The sequence below is a fragment of the Channa argus genome, chromosome 1 (genome assembly GCF_033026475.1).
Source record: "Channa argus isolate prfri chromosome 1, Channa argus male v1.0, whole genome shotgun sequence".
NCBI lineage: Eukaryota > Metazoa > Chordata > Actinopteri > Anabantiformes > Channidae > Channa > Channa argus.
The window spans coordinates 5,915,614-5,940,727 of NC_090197.1; the positions used below are offsets into that span (position 1 = coordinate 5,915,614).

A 25,114-nucleotide genomic window follows, 5' to 3' on the forward strand; every position below is an offset into this window, starting at 1 on the left:
GGTGGGGGGGGTGAACGTCATCCCTCTCCTTCTCCTCTGGGTTTACAGAGCCCATCGGGGAACTTTGTGGCGCGTTACCGCCACCTGCTGCTCACACGCTGATGGATGAAGGCAGGAGAAGCGCTGTAGGTCTTCACCCAATTACAAGAAAATAAATGTGCATGAAAAAGAAAAATATGCCTCAGATTGATAAGTGCAACAAATAATTTTAAATAAAATTAAATTGAAGTTAGACTGACCCATAATATATTAAGAAAGACAAATAAATAGAAAACACACATGTATTGTATGTCCTGTATGTACAAGTAGTATTTTGCTCTTATTATTATTGTTATTATTGTTAGTAATTATGCTTAAGTTATTTTGTCATTTTATGTTTTTAAGTTTTTTTAGGTTTTTTGCCTCCACTCATGTGGATTTAGGCAATTTTCGTATTTGTTCTGTATGTAAATGATCTGCTGTTGAAGGCCTGTTCTTTATTTCCCCTTTTGGACGTATGCAGATGTACATATACGTAGAAACACCGATATATGACAAAGATAACACACAACTCTACAAGAAAAGCGCCTATCTTAAAAAAATGATGATTTTGTGTCTAATAGTTGATGCTTTGTGTCTGTTTTCCGTCATTTTGTCCAACATTTGGGGCTTTGTCTCAGTTTCAGCTCATTTTGCATTTCTCTTCATGGTCTCAGGTCGGTCGTAGATTGTTTGTGATCTTGCAGGTATTTTTACTTATTGGGCATCACTTTCTAGACGTCTTTTAACTTTCTAACTTTAAAAAAAAAAGAAATATGGTACAGAACAGTAACTTCAGACCTTTTGTCCCCGTCAGGACTGTTCAGTAATCAATCCGTGCCCATAATTATTATTCGCCACCATATAAACCAAAACATTGTTTTCAAAGCTTTGTCCTTCGGAAGAATCTGTTATTAAACTATTGTTTTCCTGATCATGTTGTTGCTATATACAGATGTGACTCATGCTGCTCGTGTGTGTTGCTAATGTTCCTCATGTTCAGGGACACATTTGGAAATTCCTGTTGTATTGTGCATGGACAAGTAATGATACTGATGAACATCATTTATTACACAGGGTGACGCTTTACAATCACACACGCACAGAATTTAACATGGTGTTAATGCAGAATTCTATGTTTATTAGAAAGATTTTCAACCCACATGTTGTTTTTACAGAGGTGAAGTGTAAAAGCACTACAAATTGCAGCTGCTCCCAGGGGAGAAAAGAAAAGTTTTTAGGTCATTACAGCGTTTCACAGCTCAGACTATCACCCAGTCTCGCGTCTCACCGGCCTGGATTCATTTTTCAACCTTCATTCGTCAGATTTTCTCAGTGAGACAGGGAAACAGCAGCAGCCCTACCAACATATTCTGTGGATATGTGCATCCCCCCCTTCCCCTCCCCCCCAAAAAGACACTGTACATTACCTCATCACCCTAATGTGTCAGGCTATAAATTACAAATGTACATAACCATTTCTCTTCTAAGTAAGTGAGGGGCTCCATTCCACATCAATGATCTCAAAGACAATAAAAATAAATCCTATAGTCTTCAATATTCACCTGTTCTTTCTGTTATTGTCAAAAATCTAAGTGTGTATTATTGAAACTCTCAATAGGAGCTTAATTTCTGCCCCTTGATAAATGTGCTATTTTTAGGTTTTTATCATTTTAATTTTCATTGTTCCAGTAGCAATACAACTCTCACATGCAGGACGAAGCATCATGCTCAGTTTACCTGATGTAATTTATGCGATGCAAGTTCTCGTTGTTTGAATACACAAATAAAGAAGCGGTGGGAAGATGAGAAAGAGAGGAAGATCAGCGTCAGCTCTCAAATTTGTTCCTGCCTCATTGTCTCCTAGTTTTATCTCCTCTTCTCTTTCCCTATCTTCAAACTTTTCCTCCCTTACTCGTCCTCCTCCTCCTCTTCTCCTGGAGCTTCTCGTCTGCAGGGGCGACTCAGTTCCACAGTTTGAGGAAGCTGTCCCAGGATCCTGTGCACACGCCCATTCCGTCAGCGGGGACGCCAGTGCAGCTCACCCTGTTGTCGTGGCCGGACAGCACACCTGGGGGAGGAGAGGAGAAATCAACCAGTCAGACGAGGACTGAGGCTCAAATTAGGGAAACTCCGTCCTCTTGCACATTTCAACTGCAACTTTGCTCACTTTGTTTTATTTGAGCCATCATCCCACACACAGGTGCATCAGAAAGGAATGATTTAAACAATAAAACATTAAAAAATAGTCACTCAAACATCATTTAAATAACTTAAATAACCATTTACTACGTTTTTCTCTTGCCTACAGTCTTGGATTCACTAATTCCTCTGTTGTACCGTAGGCCTCTGTTGTGGCTCGACCATAACTAAGAACACTTCACAGATACACTGCTACACTGGCTGACATGTTTCTTTTTTCGAAAAGTCTCAATCGCTGTATTTTTCTCTAGCAGACATTAACCCACTCGCTCCAAATCTGCTTTTCTTTGCCCGACATGTGAAGAAGAATTACCGCGACTCTAATCGGTTTGGAGAGTATTTATTAATGATCACAGCTTTTGGAATGAAATATATATGTCACCCAGAGGAGCAGTGTGTCTGGCTGATGTGCTTTCTGTAGTTTTTGGACAACAACAAAGGTCCACAGCACAGACGAGCAAGCAAGTCTAGTTGCAGTATACTTGTCTTAAATGTCATTATTTTCTCATTGATCATGTCCTTGGTAAACTTTTGGAAACGCAGCTTTTCCCTTTAAAAAATCATTTATTGTTTTAAAAATAGATTTACAGCAGGCGACTCAAGGTTAAATCAACACACTGTTGATTTCCTTTGTACAGCCCAATGGCTGGTGCACGTTCCAAATGCTTGTGTGATTAACCACCACTCACCAACTTTTTCTCCCTTCAGGGAGTCCCAGATGTGGCAGTTGAAGTCATCATAGCCGGCAAAAATAAGGCGGCCGGAGTTGGAGAGAGCCACAGACGTGACGCCAGCGTTCAGGCTGGTATCCTGGTAGCCGATCACCTCCTGGTCGGAGCGCAGGTCGTACATCTTGCAGGAGCAGTCATCGGAGCCTGTGATGATTGTGTGTCCGTTGGGCAAGTACTGATGGAGCGAAGGGAGACGAGACATATGTGGTGACGTTTTAGGCCAAAGATATAAAAGGTGATAGATACTGTTGTCTTTCATAATCATTTAACAGCAACAATCTGCAGACTTTTTTTAAGCCAAACCTGTTTCCTTACAGGCACCTTTCTTTAGTTTTGACGACCTTCTACCTACTAGTAGGTCCACTTGTTGTTATCCTGTCCTATGTTTCACCTGATCATTGCTGTCATGGTTATACTAATAAATATGGCATCTTAGTAGACCCATAATAAACACGGTTTAGGTACAAGACCAGTCTGAGTTGGGTTTAGGAAAATATCTGAGTGATGATGATGTTAGTGTTAAGCAGGAAACCTACCCCTGCACCCTGTCCTAGACCCTCTATACCTCCTCTCTCTTTAAACGACATCATCACCAGTCACTCCTGCTTCTGTTTTATTTACAACAATCTCATTATCATTTTCAGATGACTTCACTTGGTGGTAGAAGGTGGCCCACTGATAATTAAGGGCTGATAACAACTAATAACAGCCCATTGAAGGGTGTCTTATTCTAAATTAGCTCTATAGGTGCTATAGATTAGAACCTTTGACCCCAGGTATGAAGGTACTATCATGTCTGATGTGTACTGGTTTGTAGAATCCTTACAGCGATGGCATTGATGTCGCTGGTGTGTCCGCTGAAGGTCTGCTTGCAGGCCCCTTCCCTTAGGTCCCACAGCTTGGCCAGAGAGTCGCAGGCTCCAGAGATGAAGGTGTTCATGTCGGAAGAAAGAGCCAGCGTCATGCAGTCGCCAATGTGGTTGGTGAAGACGATTTTCTGTTTGCCAGTTTCTACGTCCCACAGACAGCTGCAGAAGGGGTGGGGGGATAAGTCATGATGGTGATTGATTGACAATTGGGTCGAGTTTTGTTTTTTTCCCGCTTTGAATTTTGAGACATATCGGCCTGAATGAAAAGGCTTTAGCACATGTCTCCACACTCACCAGGTGGTGTCACCAGAAGCTGTCAGGATCTCAGTGTCACTAAGGAAACGGCAGCAGGACAGGTAACCTGGATTGGAGAGAAAATTGTTTTTTAATTTTTTTCAGTGACGTTGACATCAACTGCTCTTTTGGAGGCGAAATGGCGACAGCGAGTGACTCCACCCCCTCACCTGTGTGTGCATCCAGTTCCCGGAGAGTCTTGGGGCTGGCAGCCTTGATGTTATAGACTGTGCAGATATTGTCCAGACCACCGCTGGCCACTAGGTTACCAGAGGGTGCAAAGGCAACGCTCATCACCCAGGCTGACTTTAGCGGCACAGCAACCAGCTGGGAAGTGGAAATTTAGTTCAGTTGATTTCCCACCTGCTGCACATAAGGTTTAACCTTACATCAGCTGACTGAACCTAGTGTTCATGGGCTGTACATGCAAAATGTACAATCAAACAATTTTATCACCGTCATTTATTTCTTTTCACTGAATGTCAAACCATAACTGAATACTTAGCTCAGCACTGAAATCCAGATGGATCTAAGGGGCGAAAATCTCAAACTAATCACAGATTCAAGAGAAATCGAACAACCACTAAAACACATAGAGTTAAATACACACTGTTGTCTAATACCAGAGGGAGTCTTTCATAAACCTGACATCTGTTTTGATTGTATTAGAAAATATATTTCAGCACCACAAAGAAAGAACTTTTACTCTTCGAGGGCAGAAGGGAACTCGATCTTACCTTGTTCCCTGTGAAGGTGTCCCAGATAAGAAGCTTGCCATCCTGTGATGCACTGACCATTTGTCTGTGATGGAAATGAGAGAGCCACGGTGTTTAAAGAGCACTTCAATGTTCTTTATTTTTATTATAGAGACTAAGGGAAAAAAAAGAGCTAAATTATCACTTGTTTTGCTTTGCTCAGTCAATATGTTGATTTTCTGTCTGTTTAGTAGCTGACGTGCTTGTAAAGAACAAATCTCTCGACATGACCTGGAGCATTAAAACTGCTAAATAAATTCCAGCACTTCACTGAACCAAAGATAATCTTGCTGGCTCAGTGTCACGACACGACAGTTTAACGAAGCCTCACCTGGAGTCAGCTGCCCAGTGCATGGCATAGATTTTGGCCAGGTGACCCTTGAGGTTCTTCCTGAGCTTCAGTTGGACTCGGCCCACAGAGGCAACGCCGCCCGCTGCTGCTGCCATGTTGGTGTCATTTACAGCCTTACGGGCTGCCTGGAAATCAAAATTATGATGGAATTCAAAGCCAGTTTCCTTTCAGCTCACTGGTTTCACGATTTTGATGTTTAAGCAGTTAACAGATTTAGAGCTACACAGATTTCGGCTTCGTAGTTTTTTGCTGAACACTGCATATATCAAATGATAAAAAGAATCTGTGTGTCTCTTTATGGGTAAAGCAAGCTCACCTACTTCATTTATTAAAGCCCCAGTAGATCATCGGAAAATCGTCTGTTACAAAACTGTGAACGGCTTTTTCACGCTTCCATCTACAACAGAAAGTACTGCAGGAAGTGCTCACCTCAATCTGTGCACGGAGGGAGTCACACTCCTTTTTGAGGGCATCCATTTCAGCCTTCTCAGCTGCCATGGCAACAGTTGTTGGGGGATGTTACAGATGGAAAATGAAAGTTTCAGTCTAAAGAAAAAAAAGGAAAAAAGGAAGAGGGGTGGGATTGAGTTGTTTTGCACCTATAGGAGTTATTTGCACAAACAGCAGAACTGACAAACTGAGTAAACACATCTTATCATTGTTCTTGCACCAGTCACTCATCATTCTTTAATTCATGGGTGTTGCATCAGAATTCACACCCCCAAGGAACCTGTGGGCATCTCATCTTCATTTTCTGCTATTTTTCACAGCATAGTGTTGTGTTTTAGGATGTGTCACAGATTTGTTTTTTACCATCACATTGTAGTGACTGGCTCACACTGTAATCATCTTCAGCTGTGTGACATCAGCTTTATTGGAGGGTGGTTATGTGCAAGGACGTAATACAGCCCAATATAGCGAGTTCCCAGACTCCAACAGCAACAATCAGACATAATTTGGTTTTCTAACAGTCCTGTGTGCAGCAGTTCAGTGTGTGTTCCTAATACTCTGTAATTGGATACTGACGTCTGACTAATTTAATGCTCATTAGCTTCTTGCTGGATAACAACCTTTTAAAGCCAAAACTTTACAATTCCGCACATGAGGATACTACGTTTTAAAGCCCCAGAACATCACTTTAAGCTTGGACCAAGACTAGAAAAATTGTGTTTCACTGAAAATGAACAAGGACTTAAAAATCCTGGTATTCAGGTCTTTTCAAAAGTTGCAGCTCTGACTCCTGTTATTATACGTGTACTGTGTGTGGAATTAGTCTGCAATATTTGAGGCAACGCCACTGTTTGTAACAGGACAGGAGCTTTGCAGAACAATTAATAAAAAACGTTCTTAATATGATGAAATGTTTAGCAAATTTCAGCTCCTTAAATGAAATGATTTGTAACTTTTTGCAGTTTTATATAGTTTTCCAAATTTACTACACAACACTATAAATTCCTCTCACGCATTCCCTCTATTTTGTGATTCTGATTGGTTAAAAGAAAAAATTCTGCAAAAGGGGAAAACCTGTAGCTGCAGTCCGACGTATACAGTAGATTCTGGACAACGAGGTTAAAAGAGCATTAATCAGGAGAAAGGTTCAGCACAGGTAGCAGCTTAAACCTGTGACAGGATGAAGGATGGAGGGTGGAGGATACAGGGGAGATGGTATCTGCAGGAATGACAGCACTGTGGTCACTGCACGGCTTAAAATCCTGACAGAAGATCTTAAGGGAAGCTTTACCGGCCAAATCTTCTGTCATCCGATTAGAGAGGGTGAAGAGGAGGATCTGTTAAAGTCAAAACATCAGGAATCTCCCTCATGTACTGCGCTGTTCTTATGTGAAGGAGACTTTAGTGCACTCGTGAAAAACTGTGCAATGTTTTTCACAAGTCAAAGCACAACTGCAGCAGAGAAACCTGCAACATGGGCTGGATGAGGTCTTGCATTTAGCCTACTGCTGCCACATGTGAGAAATCAATCCTGTAAATCTAAAGATCACCTCCAAAGGGTTTAAGACATCAAGATGTGGTCCTACATGAGAGTGATTTTTGCAACCCCCCCCCTAAAAAAGGTAAACTCAAATAGCGTTAAGTGACTTCTGGATGTAGAGCTTAGAAATCAGTGATAAAACAGGGCTTGCTTCTCCAAAAATGCCTATAAATGTCCAAATGTTCATGGCTTGCAGTCTTGCAGTTGTCCACAAGTTTCCTTTTAAAATAAAAAAAAAATAAAGCAAATAAAAAAATCCACTTTGGTTTTGTAAAAAATGTCCCACAATGAGATGATGCAACTGACCGTAGCTCCAGGAATCACCTGCAGAAAGAGCAATTAACGACACGCAAAAGATGAAACTCACCTTTCCGCACACAAGGTGGGCCCTTCTCTTCCTCTGTGCTCCCCGCGTTTGAATCCCAGGGTGCACGACAGGCTCACTGGTCCTCTGACGCTCTTCCCCCGACGGACTGCCAGTAGCTCACTGGTGAAAAACTATCTCTTTGTGTCTTCCCTTTCCTCCACAGTGAAGGACAGATGAGGATTGGTGGGGATGAAGGAGATAAGGGATGATGGGATAAAGCTCAAAGATGGAAATAGAGAGGTGAAGGAGACAGAGAGAGAGAAGGGAGAGAGGGAGCTTGCTGAGGGGAGGTGAGTAAACCGATTGGAGCGAGAAAAACAGGTTATGAGGTGGGAAGCGAAAGGGAACAGATGGAGATGAAATGTGAGAAAATGAAGAGGAGTTTCAGGGGCAGTGAAAAGAAGCTACAGGTTGTACATGTGTGAATGCAGCAGCACACTGTTTCTCCAGTGAATCCCGATTCCTGTCATGGCAGTGGGTTTTTAAAATTGTTTTTATGAGCCTGCAGGGACCGGGTGGGATGGTCTGGGGGCGCAGGGCATCGGGGTGAATTGGTTTGGCCGAGCTAATGAGCTGAGCCCAGTTAATCAGGGCCTAATGGGATATCCGGGAAGGGCCAATCTCGTTAGGGAATCAGAGCAGGTCAGGCTAAACGTGCGTCACACATGACACACAGCGAAATCAGTGACGGAAAGTGGATCAAGAGTCAAACGCAGAGTTTCTCCTTAAAAAAAAAAAAAAAAAAAAAAAAACGAGAGGAAGAAAGCACGAAGAAAGAAGCCTGAAGAAAACATGAATATAACATTTTGAAGGGACCCAGAAAATGTCAAATCAAACATAGAGACAGAGACAGAGAGAGAGAGGACACATGCAGGAGGTCACAGGTACAGTAATTGGATGCCGATGGAGGAAAGCGACAGGACAGAGAACAGGTATTGGTCTTCGGTGAGAGGGGATCTCGTCTGATCCGCCCCCCTTAATATCTGGTAGTTGCAATTTCAGGCTTGTGGAATAATAAGACAATAATTTTGTTTTGTGTTACGCTGTTTGGTTTCGGTGTGGACTGTTTGCATTTTCATCTTTTTGTACATGATTTGGGTTTTGTTGTGTAGGTTTATGGTTGGTTGATTTAGTAATGGTCCATGGTTCCTGCTAATGTAATGGAGAAAACACACACACACACACACACACACACACACACCTGAAAACAGGTGCTCTACTAAACAGGAGACACAAAGACAACAAGCAGCACTACTCTCAGCTCACTGAAGAAGATCTGATTATGCAAAGTCATATTGTTCTGCTTGCACAACCGTGACCCTAAAACATGCAGAGGGAGGATTCGGGGTCAAAGCAGCGTCGTGAACAGCTCATGTAACAGCTCCTAATTGAGTTGTTTAGCAGGAGATAATGAGAGCAGGCCAGTAAACATCTCACGGACAGGGGTGAACTCATGCAGCACAGCAGGAAAGTTTAGTGTTGGACAAACTAAAAATAATTAGAAAGTTTAACTCAAGAGGTTATGATGATATCAGCTGAGTCATCGAATGTCTTCTCTTTGATTCACATCTTTTTTCTTGCCTTGTTCCTCACTTGTAATTCGCTTTTGTCATCGTCAGTTTCACTTCTTGTTCCAGACTATTTTGTAGTCCTCGCTTCCCAATTGTGGTCCGTAACTTCACCACAATGAGTCCTGATCACTTTCATCTGTGCCTCCCTCAGTCCCCACATACGCCTCCATGTTTTGTGCACTAATTTGACAGTGATTCTCCAGCAGACCTGCCTGCTCTGCCTAAACACCTGGACCCCCTGAAATGCCCGAACCCCTGTTACCCTGACTAATTCTGTATTCTTGGACTCTGAATTCTGTCTCTGGGCCTCATTGGGAACCTCCGATTCCATTTGGCTTCCGACTTTTTGACAAGTACATTTCTGGAAATTGAGATTTGGATTGTGTTGAACTCTTTGATGTTTGGATTTGGACCTTGTTAATGTCTTGGGTCATTGGATTGCTATTCTGAATCACTCTGGATGTTTTGGACTAATTCTGGAATTTTGGACACTGTTATTAAATTTGGATTCTGTGACCTGAACTTGTTCCCACTGACTCATCCCAGCTCTTCTCCACCCACTATTATTGGTTGTCCTGCTGTCTTTCTCGCTGTCACTCTTCCTTTTTTTGACAAGCCACATGGACACCGCCCACATGGAGGGAAGTCATGCACCAACCATTCTCCTCCCCTGCTACCTGAGAGCCACACACACCTTCCAGGCCCAGACCTGCGATACTTTGTAAGCCTCATATCTTCATTAAACTACTTACCTGTAAATCCATTTGGAAACTCACCCTTTATCTCTCCTGTAGATCAGGGCTACGGCGCTATCTAGTGAGCCGGAGGAATCCCTGCAAGCTCTCGCCACATTCATCCTGTTGCCCGTTGGTCAACTTTATCCCCATTAAACCTTTTATGCACTGAGCGATTTGTGTCTGACCATCTTTCAGTCCTCATTATTTGACTAATCCTCACAGTTTTGGATTAAAGCATCGGCCAGATGAATAAATGTGGGATCTATGGTTCCCCTGACCCCTAAGAACTCTGAACATCATGCCTTTTTAAAAAATAAATAAATCTAAGAGCAGTATAGATACTTTTAAAAGGTTTAGACCTCAAGACATGTCAGTTTGCGTTAACGCATGATCAACATTTTCAAGTAAAAATTATCAATTTTGTTTGATTATAAAAACTACATTTGATAAACGAAGAAGCCAATTCAGACTTGAAATGTTGGATTTCTTCTTACGGAATTAAATGGAAATCCCAAAGATAAATAGCGAAATTGAAATGCTCGCAGAGTGAGTCTGAGTCTTCGTGCAGAGTAGAAAATGGTGCATGCATGCAGTGCAAATACAGCCTTAACAGTACTTTCTGCAACATGTTGGCAGATATAAAAATGAATTCTGCTCCTAATGTGTGTTTAGAAATCACCTGTATTCCAGCAGCTTTAGAGGACATGAGTCTGATGACATTTACAGAACACTTGTCTGATGGGGAAATTTAAAGCCAAGTGGTGCCAACGGTGAGTTGGTACCATGCAATGAGCATTGGATAATAGTTTCCTGTTGACGGTTGGCTGGTTCTGGCACTGCCACACTACCTCTGTGCACAGGCCTTGTTACTGTACTGCAGCTCTAGCTCAAGTCTCGTCATCACTGGTTGCATATTGTGCTGATCCACTCTTTGCCCGCATGCATCATGGGTCGTACGCTGAGAGCATCAGTGGAGTTTGATGGACTCCAACAGGGACATTTAGATTAGGACTGGGACCATTGTCAGTAACTGATGCAACAGGTTTTGGCTCAGGACTAGCGACACAGCCATGCAGTCATAACTGGTCGCGTGGTTCACACATTAGGTCAAACACACAGATTTAAAGCCCCACAGAGTCTATGATGAAGCATGTGTTCAGTGTTTAAGCGAGATATCGAATTCTTCACTGCAGCTCATGTTTCACTTTTATATACACAGAAGTTAATGCGTCTACTTTTTATGGACTCTTGTAAAGGTTTTACTTTATGTTTAGCGAGTTCCCCTTTTTGTTTGAGTGCAAAAACACATGCACATCCGAAAAGATGCTACTGTAATCTACTTAGGAGAAATGTAAAAACATGTCAAATTATTTTTCAGTTTTTGTTAGTACAAGTATCACGGGCCTACATTTCTTTTGGTTCATAATGACCATGAGGGGTCCGTCCACCTACCCGTCATCTATAATCTTCATCATAATCTTCTGATTAATTGGGTTGGGTTGCCATGGCAGTAGCATTAGTCCAGACATTTACCAGCCCCTTCAGTGGGCTCCTGATGTATTCCCAGACCAGATCTTTAGCATGTTCTGGGTCCACCCCAGGATCTTCCCCTTACATAGGATGTTAGTCTGGAGTTTTCCCTTTGAGCATATATTTAAATGGAAATTCGTTGTTTGTGTTTCCGTGCTGTGCTGCAGATTAAAACACCAAATTATCTTTTGACTTAGAGAAACTAACCATTGAACTGTGTGTGGATCTGTGAGTTTATTATGGTGTGAAAACATGAATTTTTAATACATAGAAACACATTAAAGAGGCAAAGCAAGGAAGCAACCAGGAGACTAAATTGACATTAAAGTCACTACATAGGTAAATGATTGGAGCACAATGAATAACGAGCTTTGCACACCAGAACGACAGACCCCAGACTTTGATCTGAGCGACCAAAAGAGACGTGGACTGAACTATCAACCCTGCAGTTTCGTGGATGACCTGCTTTAACCACCTGAGGCACAGGCTACAAGTGGACAAACCAGCAGAGAACAGGTTCAGGGACTGTTTTTCAAAGCTGCTGGTTTTTCCGGGTCACTGTCACTGATTCCTGTCCCGACATTTTCTGCCTCTAAAGGTTCAACCTTCTAAAAACTCAAACCTCTCGTCTGTGGTCTTTGGTTCACTGTTGGATTTGTTGCTGGGACAGTATTTCATCGAGTTATTAAAGATCCTGGTGTTGTCCTCTCTCTCTCTCTCTCTCTCTCTCTCATTAAGTCTCAGCCTGTAATCCAGTCTAATGAAGTGTGACAGATGAGAGCTAGCTGACTTCCTGATAACTCCCTCCTGGTAACAAGCTCAGGAGGAAAGCAGGAGTATGAACCATGCACTCAACATAACTCTGTGGTCTTGCTTCTTCATTCAGGGATGCTGACTTTCCAAGACGTGACATGGAAGACTGAACGTAGGTCTTTCAGCTCCAAGACAAAGAAGTGGCAGGTCAGGTGGAGATTTGACGTTAAATCACAAATGCAAACTCATTTAATTTCCTCATTAGAATAATTACTTTATAGTACATAAAATTTCAACTGGACGAAATTAAAGTGAAAAACATGTTTAATTAAAATGACAAAAAAATCCCATTATAAGCTAATGTAAAATATTTTCTGCCTCAAAACCTAATTCAATGACAATAATACTGAGAAAAAGATGAGTCATTTTGTGATTGTGAAATAATGTCACGCATATACACAGATTGGGTCACATCCTTCTGTATTTGCTACATGATGATTAGAAATGCGTTTGATTCAGGTCTTCATTTTGTAGTTTCAGGTGATCGTAAGATAAGTAAAAAGTAACGTGCAAAGATGTGCAAATACATAAACACAAGCAAAGGAAAGAAAAATCAACAATTCGATCTGGATTATGTAAAGGTTTAGTGCTGCAAACGCTTTTGCAAGTATTGCATCAGTTTCTATGCAAAGTTATTAAAATAGGACTGTACTGTTTTAACAGTTTAGGCTGGTGTAGGTTTTTTACAAACAGTTGTATTGTTGGTGTATTTGTTTGACATAAAATGAGTAGAGATGCTCTTGCACAAGAATAGTTATTGGGCCAAATGAGTCATATTAGGCCTGTTTTCACAGCAGGAACCTTCTCCCAGGACCAAGGAACAGGTCATCTCTTACACATTCTGCATTTTTAAAAAACCTACTAAAAAGTCGAGCGTCACACTCTGCTGCGCAACTCTCAAGTGGAAACTGCACTTTTTTAAAGGATTAAATACTGTGCAGGTGTTTGCAGTTCACTCTCCTTCACAGCAAAACTATACCGTATACAGCAGGTTGTCATTTTTTTTTTTTTTCAGTTTACTAGCAGCATTTATAATATGAGATTAGGTTTTTGGCTTATTGAAGCTAAAGATTGGTGGTGATGGAAGGTATTTTAGTAAGACACACCGCTGTACAACCACAGTTGGACTGGGTGTTAATGGGTTAGATATAGCGTTTGTGTTAAAACCCACCGAACCCCAGGTTGCTCAGGTGGGTCAGGTGAGCAGCTCGTATGGGAGAAGCTGTCATTGGGGTGTTTGTGTGAAATTAATTTAACTATTCACTTGGAGTTTTGGTGTTACATATGATCAACAGAGGAATATTTTTTTTACCCTAAAGGAGAACGGGATCGGGTGGGACCAACTGTGTGAACATATGAATTTACATTGGAGATATGGAGGTATTGAAATTTCAGCCTTTTCAACCTTATGTTTCAAGCAGAAAAACTGCTGTTCATGCAACGACAGGCTGGTTAAACATCTTCCCTTTGTCCTGAGGATTTCAGAGCGTTGGTGACAATCACTGCGTGGTGCTCATCTCTTTCTCGCAGATAAATGGCCGGTACATTGAGCAGGGGGCGTCATACCAGCTTCGAATCGGCACTCGCTCCAATACAAGTGTTTTCACAATGTAGCCGCAGTCCTCGTCGATGTGATTGTTGGGCTCGCCGACCTCCCAAAAACTACAGGAAGAGAGAGAGTATTTAAAGCACATACTCTGTACATCAAAACAATGGTCTATAGTGCAGCCCCAAAGTTACAGGAACAAATCTCAACATATCCTGCATCTGTGCACAAAAGCAGCCTGTAGACAAACACAGAAGATGCAGAGGTTCCAAAATTGAAGAGTGGTTAATGGTTGGATATTGCAATATGCTCCATAACATCTGTGTGTTGCTGGAAAGTCAGAACCACATGATGGCAAAATAAAAAACAACAATCTCTGTGGGGAAGTAATGAGTAAAACTGAAAAAAGTAAAGATAGTCATCAATGCATATCTTCAAAATGAGGAAGAGAAATCAGATGATTCTGTCAAACTGGCATATGACTGATAGGAAAGATTGGACAAATGTCACTAGAATTAGTACTGTGAGCTGTTGAAATTTGCCACGATTTGTGCTCCTTTCAGTTCCCTTTTGTCTTGTCATATCATCATATTCTTGACAAACTTATATTGTATCATCATATAACTCTACTGTGCCACTTTGTTTGTACATGACAAATACTGCATGCAAAGTTTTTCCTTTTTAGATTCAAGGGTCTCAGGACAGAGGGTGTTGAATGTTACGCAGAACATTCCTTTATACTCAAAAGAAAATTGTCAAAAATGTGCAGCACATTCAAGACAGAACTTCCTGATTCAAAACAAAGACAATCTGGAAGATGAGCACGAATTTACAGAACTAAAAGAGAAAATCTGACTTTTCAGCAATGCCCTGTTAGCCGTTTGTTTTTGGTGGGAGGCCAGAGGTCGGGGTCACCTGCAGTGCAGTGCCCTGCAGTAGTTTAACAGCAGTCACATAACACTGGTCAGAGCTGCTGTTTGCAGTGACCACCTGATCCCGGCCTCCCAGTGGTTCTTATCTCCCCTTAGAACCTTTAACTGTTTAGTGACGACTCGTTGTCTTTGAGCATGTGTACTTCAGGATTTACTGCGAACTTCAGTTATTTATATTATTTATCAGTGTACTTAAACAGCTAAATGTACGAGAGGAAATCACGACAAAATATAAAACACAAGTGTGTTTTTAAATAATATAAATAACTGAAGTTCACCTAAAAAAATTAATTAATCAACAATCAGTATGACCATAAAAGGAATTCATGTATCATGTCTAACTATCAGTTAGAAACTTAAAGGACACATTCACTGATTTTGGTTCTAGTTCGGTTAGTACATGTAAATGAATGCCATGTAACATCCCTCTGACATCCCTATATTAAAGCATATCTCTCTTTTTCTGATATCTGAATATCTGAAAAAAATCCTCCAGCTGACATCACTTGGAGGAACCTTTAGTTGTGGTCATTTAATCTCGTTGCCTGTGTTATAGAGCTTGGAATCATCGTTGACCCGCTTTTCCAGAGCTCACCCAGATGACATCATCTGAACTCCTAATGATAAAAGTTTAAAAGCGTGAATGTACATTTACACCCTAAACTAAAACTATAGAAAGCAAGTTGAAAATTGGTGGAGTTGCCCTTTAAATAATTGGTAACAACTCTTGCTCTAGACTGATTGACTAATTAATTGGCTAATCTCCGGCAGAGGATTCAGGATGTTTAAGACAGTTTTTAAAGTTTTAAAATTTTAATGGCTGCCTCATTATGTTAAAGCAATTTAACACGTTACAAAGTGACAAGTCAAAGCCATTTGCAGCTCTGTGAGATTAAAAATGTGAGGCTAAATACTAACAAACACAAGTGATATAGTGCTGATCTTAAACTGCATCCTATTTCCTATTAACTTTATTCTTCTGCGGCCGCAAACACATTTCATAAACACTTAATCAGCACACGTTTCTTTTTAAATGAATGAACAGTAACGGACATGATGCATATGTAAAGCATAAGACTGTGAGTCACAGGACAGACAGAAGTCCAGAGTTAGCAAAGTCCTTTGGTTAAGGTTAGAGACAGATTGTGGTTTTGCTGAACTGCAAAAATACTCTGAAACAGAACATGAAAGTCTGTCCCAAGTTTATTAACAATCCATTTAATCCATTGTGCTGCTTGTGTGGCTACAAATAAGGGCCATGCAGACTTTTCGAAAGTATCCAGGTACCCTATCTATCTATCTATCTATCTGTCTATCTGTTTATCTGTCTATCGATCTATCTATCTATTTATCTATAGATATATAGATATCTATATATAAATAGATATCTATATCTATATCTATCTATATCTATCTATATCTATCTATCTATATATATATATATATATATATATATATATATATATATATATATATATATATATATATATAAAAAGAATAAAGGAAATTTTGTTACTATTCCGGTTCCTTGCCTTTTGCAAAATCCTGCTACGTGGAAAAACTCTCCTGTTGAACAGGAAGTACTGGGTTAAACTGGAAATTGTTCATTGGCAAACTCACTGTTTTCCGACTAAGACCAACAACTGCCACTGTGCAGCTACAGACTGTGCTGCAGCCTGTAGGTGTGTGAGAGGTCAGTGTTCAGCTGAGGTACAGGTCATCCACTGTGAGTATGTGTACTTTGAGTGTGTGTATTATTGACAGTCTGGAGCCACAGGAGGACAGTTAATATCCCGACAGAATTCCTGTCCTTTATATATTCGGAGGCCTTAGCTAAACTTCTTTAAACCTTTTATATCAAATCAGTCTCTTTGCGTTACATAGTGAACTAGACACTTACGTTTATGGTTCGCGTTTGTTATGTTGTGTAACCGAATGATTTTGAGGCAGTTAAGTCGTACGCAAGTGAACCTACCCTCCGACCAACGGAGTGCCATCCACCCATTTCCACTGGTCCTCTGTGTGTTCATCGGTGATCCCAAACCAGTAAGCGTTCCAGTGACCTCTGGGAAGAAGATTCCACACGAACGTCTGAGAACACGGGAATAAAGGAAATGTAATGATTGTTAGCTTTAGTATATTTGGACTGAGAGTCAACTAATGGCATGAAAAGACTAAAACCAACCATAAAACCTACTATAAGCAAATGCAGCACTGTGCAGTGACCTGTATAACATCAGGTCCGGCCGAGTCCCAGTAACTTCAGTAACTTAATGCTCTCATTTCACATTTTAAGTCAGTCTTTGTAGGAAATCATGTTAACAGTATTTCTTTCCATATTCTTAGACAAATAACAAACCACTACAGTCCTGGGCATACGAAGCTAAAAACCCTCATGACTTTAACAACTTGGGTCAATAGTTGATAGCTGAAGGGTCAAACTATCGACACAACTCTGTAAAGGTGTGTCAAAGCTCAAAGAAAGGTTGCTGAAGACCTTAGAAGAAAAGTTGAGGCTCACCAGGCTGAAAAGGGTTACGTAACATTTGGACCCTAACAGTCCACCATCGGACAGATTGTGTAGAAATTGGTCCCTCCAGGAAGTTGCAGTGATGTTGCAATGTGTTTCTGCTTTTTTAAAATGGTAAGAACTTGCGAAAATCATGGCTGATTGATTCAGTTAACTGTTGCGGTGATCGTGACATCGCGACTTCCTGGAGGGACTGACAAATGGAGAACATGTCACACCGTGGTTACCCCCCCAGTAAGTGATTGACCTTCAAAGATCACACCAAGAGCAAGCTGTGTAGTATTTCAGGAGGACACAACAGGTCAGGGACCCCAAGGTAAAGTCTAGGAAACTAGTGTTCATGAGTCCACCACCAGGAGAACATTGAACAACACTCAACAAAAAGAACAAATTGAATTGTCTTGTTTTCTCAAGTCCATGTGGATAAGCCAGAAGGCTGTTGGTGGCAGTATTGTGATTTAAGCCTGTTTTGCTGCCTCTGGACCAGGGAGACTTGGCATCATTGATGGAGCTATGCAGTTTCACAGGGTAAGGCCTGTGGAAGGACCTGGATCAGCCCGTTCATGCAATGAAGCCCACTAACACTGTTGAGTTGAAGCTGTTCTATCAGTCCTCAGTCATGCAGTTGCTCGTACTTTACCTGCTCCTCGGCCGTGTGGATTATAGCCAGGTGAGCTCCTTGTGTCTGGCAGAAATTCTGGCTCTCTGGCCAGTTGTTCGAGACTGTGGAAATGAAGTAACAGCTGTTGCTGAAGAGATTCCAGCCTAAGGGGCAGGTGATAGGGGCCGGTGTCGGTTTGATCACCTCAGGGGCTGATAAATGACAGAAACACACAAACAAAAGACTGGAGAAATTATTATTATTACAAAAATAATAAATTATAATGTGGACACAGCTCTATACAAATTAGTCTGTCTGTACCTTTGGTGGCAGCAAGTTTGGCCAGCAGCTCCTCCTTCTCTTTCTGCAGCTTTGCTTTCTCCTGCCGCAGTTTAAGGATGGTGCCGGTCTGAGCCGTCACGTTTGCTTCCAGCGTCTGCTTCTGCGCCTCTAAAGTCGCTTTCTCCTGCTGCAGTTTATGGATGGTGCCGGTCTGAGCCGTCACGTTTGCTTCCAGCGTCTGCTTCTGCGCCTCTAAAGTCGCTTTCTCCTGCTGCAGTTTATGGATGGTGGCGGTCAGAGCCGTCATGTTTGCGTCAAGCGTCTGCTTCTGCGCCTCTAAAGTCGCTTCGCCACCCGATTGAGGCTTGGTCTTATCTGTGGAGCATATTCACATAGAGCCAAATCATCGGCAGGGACTGAAATATGGGACGATGGACTTTTGTTTGTTTTGTTGTACATGTGCAGCTCTGTTGGCCATGAGAGCTCCACATGCTGAGACTTCCTAAACTCATGGAAATAGACAATATGAAAAACTAAAACGCTCCAAATAACACAGACAGCTGTTGTTGATGTTCTCTTAAAAGGAAATTCTTTTTCTAGTGTAAAAAATCCCCTATTTACATAGAAAATAACTTTTTCACGGTAAAAGCAGAAGCAGCTTTTCAGGATTCTGACTCAAACCACTAGATCCTTTTTTTCTGAAAAAGGATCTGCTGAAACTGTTCACTCAGCTTATTAATATTATTTTGGTGTATTTCTTTGCACAGGGTCATTGTGTTTGCTCCAGATGAAGTGATTACGCTTTTACAGTAGTAAACACTTTGACTTTAGCAGCATTTCATGTACCAATATTTTCAATATTTTCTTACGGTATTTTTAAAAGGACATTTTGTGTAGTTACTGTATTTTCTACACCATAATGGTAGTTTTAACTTTGTTCAGCAGTTTGAAATAAACCAGTCTAGCAGAGCCTTCATTACAATGTGACTGCTGGAGCAGATGATGTTAGAGTTCTGCTTTCTCGTAACATTGAGGCAATTCTGAGCATTTGTGGTGACTTTTTCTTCTTTGAGACATTGCTGCCACCAAGCAGCATAAATGTTTCACTTCCTTATTCTCTACTCACCGCGTGCAGCCACGGCTATGATGGAGATCAGCAGGACGGCGCAGAGCACAGCCAGGCAGACGGTGGCGAGTCGGTAAGGCCCGGGTCCACTCAGTCGGACTGGGAGGAAAGCATGAGCTGAAGAAAGAAAGATTTTGGTCATTTCTGACAAATCAATGTACTTTATCACACAGGTGTAAAAATAAAAATGCAGTAGTGCTGTGAGTCAGTCCTGTTCATTCATTCACAACAGTTGGCCAGTAATGGCCTCATGTCACATGAGTAGGCTGATACTCATAGAATCTGGGGTTACAATACGTAACCAACTAGGCAAAGTAACAACATTTAATAGTATCCTCCTGTACTATTCAACCTTAGTCAATTAGATTCTCGCCAAATATTTTGATTGTTGAATTTTCATAGTTTTTGCTTTTTTTCTCTTTATTGTCAGCCAAGTGGTTTTTTTTTACCTGTTGATTGTACAAATAAATAAATAAATAAATCGTGTGAAGGTGTCACTTTTCATGTTTAAACATTTTTCAGTTTTCTGAAATATCATAGACCAAATGTTTAGCTGTAAAATGATCCCCAATTGGCAGTAAAAACAATTGACAATATGTATCCACAGCCCCAGATTTAGCTAAAGACCAAATTACAGTTCACAGAAATTTGCCACCTGGGAAAAGTCCCATATGATTAATATGTGATTAATGCTGCAGAGGAACTGAAACTGCTGAGTTACACGATAAAAAAAAACAACTAAAATCAGCACGTACTTTCTGAAAAATAAAAAATATGTGCAATTACATTACAAGACCTCACTTGCTTTCTTCTGTTTGGATGTGTCAAGTCAACACGTTTTTTTTTTTTTAATGTTGCAATGAAATCTAAAATGACACACTGGCAAAACCTTTCACCCATATTTGTGCACTGTTTGTGGTGTGTGTGTGCATAAGTGTATTTAAGTTTGTATGTGTGTTAATCACCCCCGTGCTCAAGTTGGTGCATAGAGACAGAAAAGAAGGACTAAACTAACATGTTGTGAGGGAGGAGGTTGCAAAATCCACTTGTTTTTAGCAGAAAGACTTGAAACAGGAGGAATCAGCCTGACTCTCCCCAACATTCAGCCCAACTAATACTGGATTTTTATCATCAATACTGATATTGATGATTGGGATTAAAAATGCCTCATAACCTCATACCAATCTTATTCCATAAGTTCATTTGCAGGGTTTTGTTACTTTGATGTTTGTGCTAAGATAAGCAGTAGCTTCATAGCTGTATTAGCTTCAGGACGGTGGACGACCACCTTATCTGCTGCGCCACAGTTGCACCAATGTGTTTTTTTAATTGTTGTACAAGCTTTGTAAGCCTTATTTTTTAAATCTTTTACGAGCATCTGGTACGTGAACCGGGAGAACACAAACAGCTGAATGATTTAAAAAAAAAAACATTTGCACATGAGTTGATGAAATTACAGTACAGAAATTACAAATTACAGTAATTGTTGAAAATACTGCAATTTACATTTGCAGCCCTAATAAATATTATCATAAAAAATACATTAAAAATATGAATTGCATCCCTAATATTTATTCTACATTATGATGAAAGTGGTGTCAAAACCCAAACCATGAAAACAGGAGCACAGAACAAACACTGTCATAACGTAGCCTGAACAGTGTGAAGTGATTTGTAAGAGTGGTTTTGTGTCTTAGTGCATTAGAATAACAAAGATTAGCTGGACAAAAAAAGAATATTTGCTAAAACATAGAAAGAGACTGAGAGAAAACCAGCAAGTGTTTTTTTGGTTTCTCTGTGAAGACCCTAACTGGGGTGAGTCCTTACCTCTCTGGGCCACATCTGGCCTGTGGCCAGACACGTCACGTGTGCCCTCATCGTCTATCAGTTTGGAGTACATGCCCTCGCTGGTCGGGGGGCTCCCGGGGGTCGACATGTCAGTGGCAGAAGAAGAAAAACAAAGCCGAAATGACAAGTCTGGAAAGTTTCAGTGACGAGTTAAAGTGGAAAACAAACTTCCAGTGCAGCACTGAAGTGATGCTCTCCTCCCCCTTTTCAGCCATTTATAAAGTGGCCCCTGGACTGGGGTCAAGTACCACAGAGTAAGTAAGAGACCAGTTTCAAAATAAAAGCCCTGGAAATGCACAGGTTCTGCAAAGGTTTATAAGAACTGCAAAAAACCCAAAACAAAACAAAACAAAAAACTACACACAATGTTAGACACACACTAAAAAGTCAGTGAAGCCTGACTCATAAAATACTAAATTATTCACTTAATGTCCAGACATGTGAAAAAAAGTGGTAATAGTGTTGGCTTGTTTTCAGACAATTAGCAAAGTTGCACTAATGCTCAGTTTTCACGTGACCTTTAAGGAACACACATCCATTATATTCTGTAGAAAACAAGCATTTAACATTCTGATTGCATTTGAAGGGAAAAAACTTATTATGCAACTTGCTGGTGGCTTTTGTGGCTCTGTGTCGCCCTCCTGAGGGTAAAAGATCACCATGCAAATGTTGATCACATATCAATTCCACAGAACACGTTTCTCAAAGAAGATAGAGGACGGCCTAAGATCACAGTAGGCACTTTGTTGTTACAAGGCCCAAAGCAATGTAGTAGATAGAGGGTCCTGGGGTCACAAGATCTACAAGAAGGTGCAATATAAGGGTTTTATTGCTTCACAACTGACATTGACAGATAATCTAATAAGGAACAAGAATGATGACTGTCAACTACATGCACCTGGTTTCTTCAGTCATGTTTTGTGAGGGTGGTAACTTCTTGGGTTTAAGTATAAATAGAAGGGGTTTGAGAGATACAAGCCAGAAGACACCAACATCCATGTGTTCTTCTCCATGCCGGCATGTGTTAAACTGAGGAAACCCTGGTTGGCTCACAGACTGGAGACCTGTCCAGGGCCTGCTCCACTTCTCGCCTAATGACAGCGGGGATAGACTCCAGCCGCCACAGGTACGGTGGAGCTCATAGCACTGCCCATCAAGAAAACACATGCAAATAAAAAAAAAATAAAATAAAAAAACGTTATTAATTTGACAACAGAACGTTTCATCTTTTCTTTGACTTGTTTCAGTCAGATTATGCATTTATTACAGCTACATTTAAACAGGTAGGTTAAACTGTTCCATACAGTCATATTTCAAAATAAAACAGGTTTTGCTATTGCATATTCTTACCATAACAGGCAAAACGTCTTTTTCAGTGAAACCTCTGAAAGTCGATCTTCTTTAAATATGCTGTGCAGGACAGGATCTTCTGCCAGTTGGTGTATTGTAGAATTGTAGAAAAATGGAAACCTTGATTGATCTCACACATGGCTTCATTACATTTGTCTGTGTGCTTCCATCATCATCATCATCATCATCATCATCATCACCCAAACTGGGCAGACTGTGGCTGAAGCATTGTGGTGGAACCGGATTAATGGTTTTCTTGACTCTGAAGAAAGTGGAGGCGAGGGACAGGGGGTCAAACGTCTGGAGTTATATGTTATACTTTTGTTTTTCAAACTTCCTGTTATTAGCAGACTGCTGAACAAATAAGCCAATGCTTCTTTAGAATATTCATCCAGTACAAACAATAATTCACACAGATCACATATACTGCTGCTCAATCCCGTTTCTGGCAACACCTACTGATGTTACCAAACTGCAAAAGACTACAATTCTAGGCTACTGTCTGTGGAGCCAGTCTCATATGTGACCATCAGGGCCCAGTGTGTCTGAGGCAGTGGAATCTAACAGCATTGGGTTCTCACCTGCTCTGCCAAGGGGCTCATACCTCCGATTTTCCCGGACCAGTGGCAGCACACTCATGACGGTAGATGGCTCAAGACTCATCGCTAAAGACGCGAGACTCCATGTGTGAGGCGGAGAAGGGGACCCCCTTTAGTCTGCCCCTGTGGAAATGGATCCAATGAACATACATAACTTGCAAAGATTGTAATATAAAAGGATCTATATGTTTTTCTTTAGCAGGTACCGTTCCATGATGCTGACAGTCAGTTTGCTTTGGCAAGTTTATGGTTAGTTTTTTGATCAGTAGTTGTCTCATCTGTTACGTTTGCCAGGGTGCAAATGGGTGACAGAAGGACAAAATGTGACTCTTACAAGTGACACATCCTGCAAAATGTACAGTGTTGGCCGACTCATATTGTCGGGTTTAGAAATGATTGTCCAAGCTGACTGTAATTCTGTGTATCAGCTCTGCCATGAATTCTACTTTTACAAGGTTATAATTTCACAGTGTTTAAATTTGAACTTATCAACACCCTGTTTGAAGGGAATGAGGTGGCCAAAACATTAGAACCATCTCTTTTATTAAATTAAATATGTAATAAAATGTCCAGTGACTGTATATTAATGAGACCCATATAGATTTAAAGTTGTTTTCAAAGAGGCCTTTAAAATAAAATCAAAAACTACGGTGGGAAAGACTATTACATTTACGTTTACTGGATGTTCCCAATCAATACATCATGTGTCGATCTGATGTCTTTTAAATCGACAGACAAATAAGATAAAATAAATATAATTCATTGTTATTTTAATGTCTGTGTTAGGTTTGTTGAAACCATGATTACTTTAGAAAATGACAGAAGTTATCCTTTAAAAGAATGGAAAGAACCATTGATAGAAATGAATTAATTAAATCACAAATCAAAACGTATTCACATGCTGCATATTGCACTTTTATGTATTTAAATTATATTTATAATATTGTGTATTTGTGAGTTGGACTAAAAACTATATGTGTAGTAATGGTTGCTAGGTAACACTCAGTTGCTATGGTCCCTTATGATGTCACATTTCTTTGATCCTAAAATGTTTGACAAGCATTTACTTGTGTCCATGTTAATTTCATTTTACATTTCAACACTGCACTTTTGTGGGAGCCATCTGTACGTGCACTACGTGGCTAAGCCCAGAATTCAATCACCGATGGAGGGAACAGCAACAACGCCGGAGCAGATTACAGCGTCTGCTGTTCGTCCGCTTATCGAATCCTTCGTTGCAAACGTGATGCCAGAAAAGTGGACTTTGTTAAGATCAGGTGAGCTTGATGAAGACACTCATTTTGTTCTAGCATTGCTGCTTCTGAAGTGCATATCATACATTTCCAAAGACTTGGTGGAGAGTCTTCAGAGCTCACAACTACAGTCAGATGAGTATGTGCTGGGCAGTGATCTGAGGAACTCGATCTCACAGACATTTTCTGAAGTTATGAACATAAAGTGTGTCATTTCAGAAGAACTGACAACACTGATTGTTAAGGAGGTAACAGAAACGATCAGTTCTGCTCTCTCCAGTCGTGAGGGCTCTGAGGAGCCTGTAATAGCTAGAAAGCCTCCTAACACCAGACTCAATATTATGGTCTATTACGCCTCCAAAATGTTTCAAGCATATGCAAACACTCCACTACCGTGTCCGAAGAGAGATGTAAACATAGTCCTAGAATTGGAAGTGGAGAGTGATGAGTTTCAGCAAGACAGTGAGCCACCAACCCAATCTGTGGAACCGGGAATCTCACTAACTGCACTAAGTCAAGCATTTCAGGCCGCAATCAACAAACAAGTGAATGTAATCAAACAATCGGTTTTGTTCAGTTTGACTGACTCTGAGCAAACATTGCTGCAGGCTGAATCTTCTCTGGACATTCAGTTTGCTGCTGCTGATGTTGCTCGGTTAATTGTTCAGAGTTTGAAAGGCAGAGATTCTGCAGCTCCAACTCCAAAAACCAAGAGAAGGAGCCGAGTCTGCAAAGACCGAGTGCTGTTAAAGTTAAAGACCTTCCTTCTGAAGTATTTACTAAAATCATCTATGCTTTATGCACTGATCCAACTAAAG

General features: G+C 40.8%; 2 protein-coding genes across 4 annotated transcripts; both read right to left on the reverse strand.

Moving 5' to 3' along the window:
• Positions 1-6: 6 nt before the first annotated feature.
• On the reverse strand, positions 7-8,134 carry gnb3b (guanine nucleotide binding protein (G protein), beta polypeptide 3b). Of its 3 annotated transcripts, XM_067527808.1 has the most exons (9): positions 7,579-8,134; positions 5,651-5,767; positions 5,201-5,346; positions 4,852-4,915; positions 4,285-4,441; positions 4,115-4,181; positions 3,778-3,979; positions 2,910-3,126; positions 7-2,089 (listed from the first exon to the last, which is right to left on the reverse strand). In XM_067527808.1, the coding sequence occupies exons 2-9, from the start codon at positions 5,717-5,719 to the stop codon at positions 1,983-1,985; spliced, it is 1,029 nt and encodes a 342-aa protein (XP_067383909.1). In that variant the 5' UTR covers positions 5,720-5,767; positions 7,579-8,134; the 3' UTR covers positions 7-1,982. The 3 variants fall into 3 exon arrangements, with proteins under 3 accessions (XP_067383909.1, XP_067383998.1, XP_067384087.1); XM_067527897.1 differs by lacking the exon at positions 7,579-8,134 and having other exon boundaries at positions 5,542-5,661; XM_067527986.1 differs by lacking the exons at positions 5,651-5,767; positions 7,579-8,134 and having other exon boundaries at positions 4,285-4,643; positions 5,201-5,276.
• Positions 8,135-12,475: 4,341 nt separating this feature from the next.
• Positions 12,476-21,300, reverse strand: LOC137140098 (C-type lectin domain family 17, member A-like). Its single transcript, XM_067528242.1, has 6 exons — positions 21,074-21,300; positions 19,247-19,363; positions 18,160-18,495; positions 17,878-18,050; positions 16,683-16,798; positions 12,476-13,891 (listed from the first exon to the last, which is right to left on the reverse strand). Exons 1-6 carry the CDS (start codon positions 21,180-21,182, stop codon positions 13,729-13,731), a joined length of 1,014 nt encoding a protein of 337 aa, XP_067384343.1. The 5' UTR covers positions 21,183-21,300; the 3' UTR covers positions 12,476-13,728.
• Between the last annotated feature and the right edge of the window lie 3,814 nt (positions 21,301-25,114).

Bases quoted from the DNA above. Each gene is read 5' to 3' on its own strand.
- LOC137140098 (XM_067528242.1), bottom strand. From the start codon at position 21,182: ATGTCGACCCCCGGGAGCCCCCCGACCAGCGAGGGCATGTACTCCAAA. The intron at 19,364-21,073 runs GTAAGGACTCAC...TTCTTTCTTCAG, and splicing joins GCCAGATGTGGCCCAGAGAG to CTCATGCTTTCCTCCCAGTC. The intron at 16,799-17,877 runs GTAAAGTACGAG...CCGTGTTCTCAG, and splicing joins TCCACACGGCCGAGGAGCAG to ACGTTCGTGTGGAATCTTCT.
- gnb3b (XM_067527808.1), bottom strand. From the start codon at position 5,719: ATGGCAGCTGAGAAGGCTGAAATGGATGCCCTCAAAAAGGAGTGTGAC. The intron at 3,980-4,114 runs GTGAGTGTGGAG...CCCCTTCTGCAG, and splicing joins GCTTCTGGTGACACCACCTG to CTGTCTGTGGGACGTAGAAA. The intron at 3,127-3,777 runs GTAAGGATTCTA...TCGCTCCATCAG, and splicing joins GCGACATCAATGCCATCGCT to TACTTGCCCAACGGACACAC.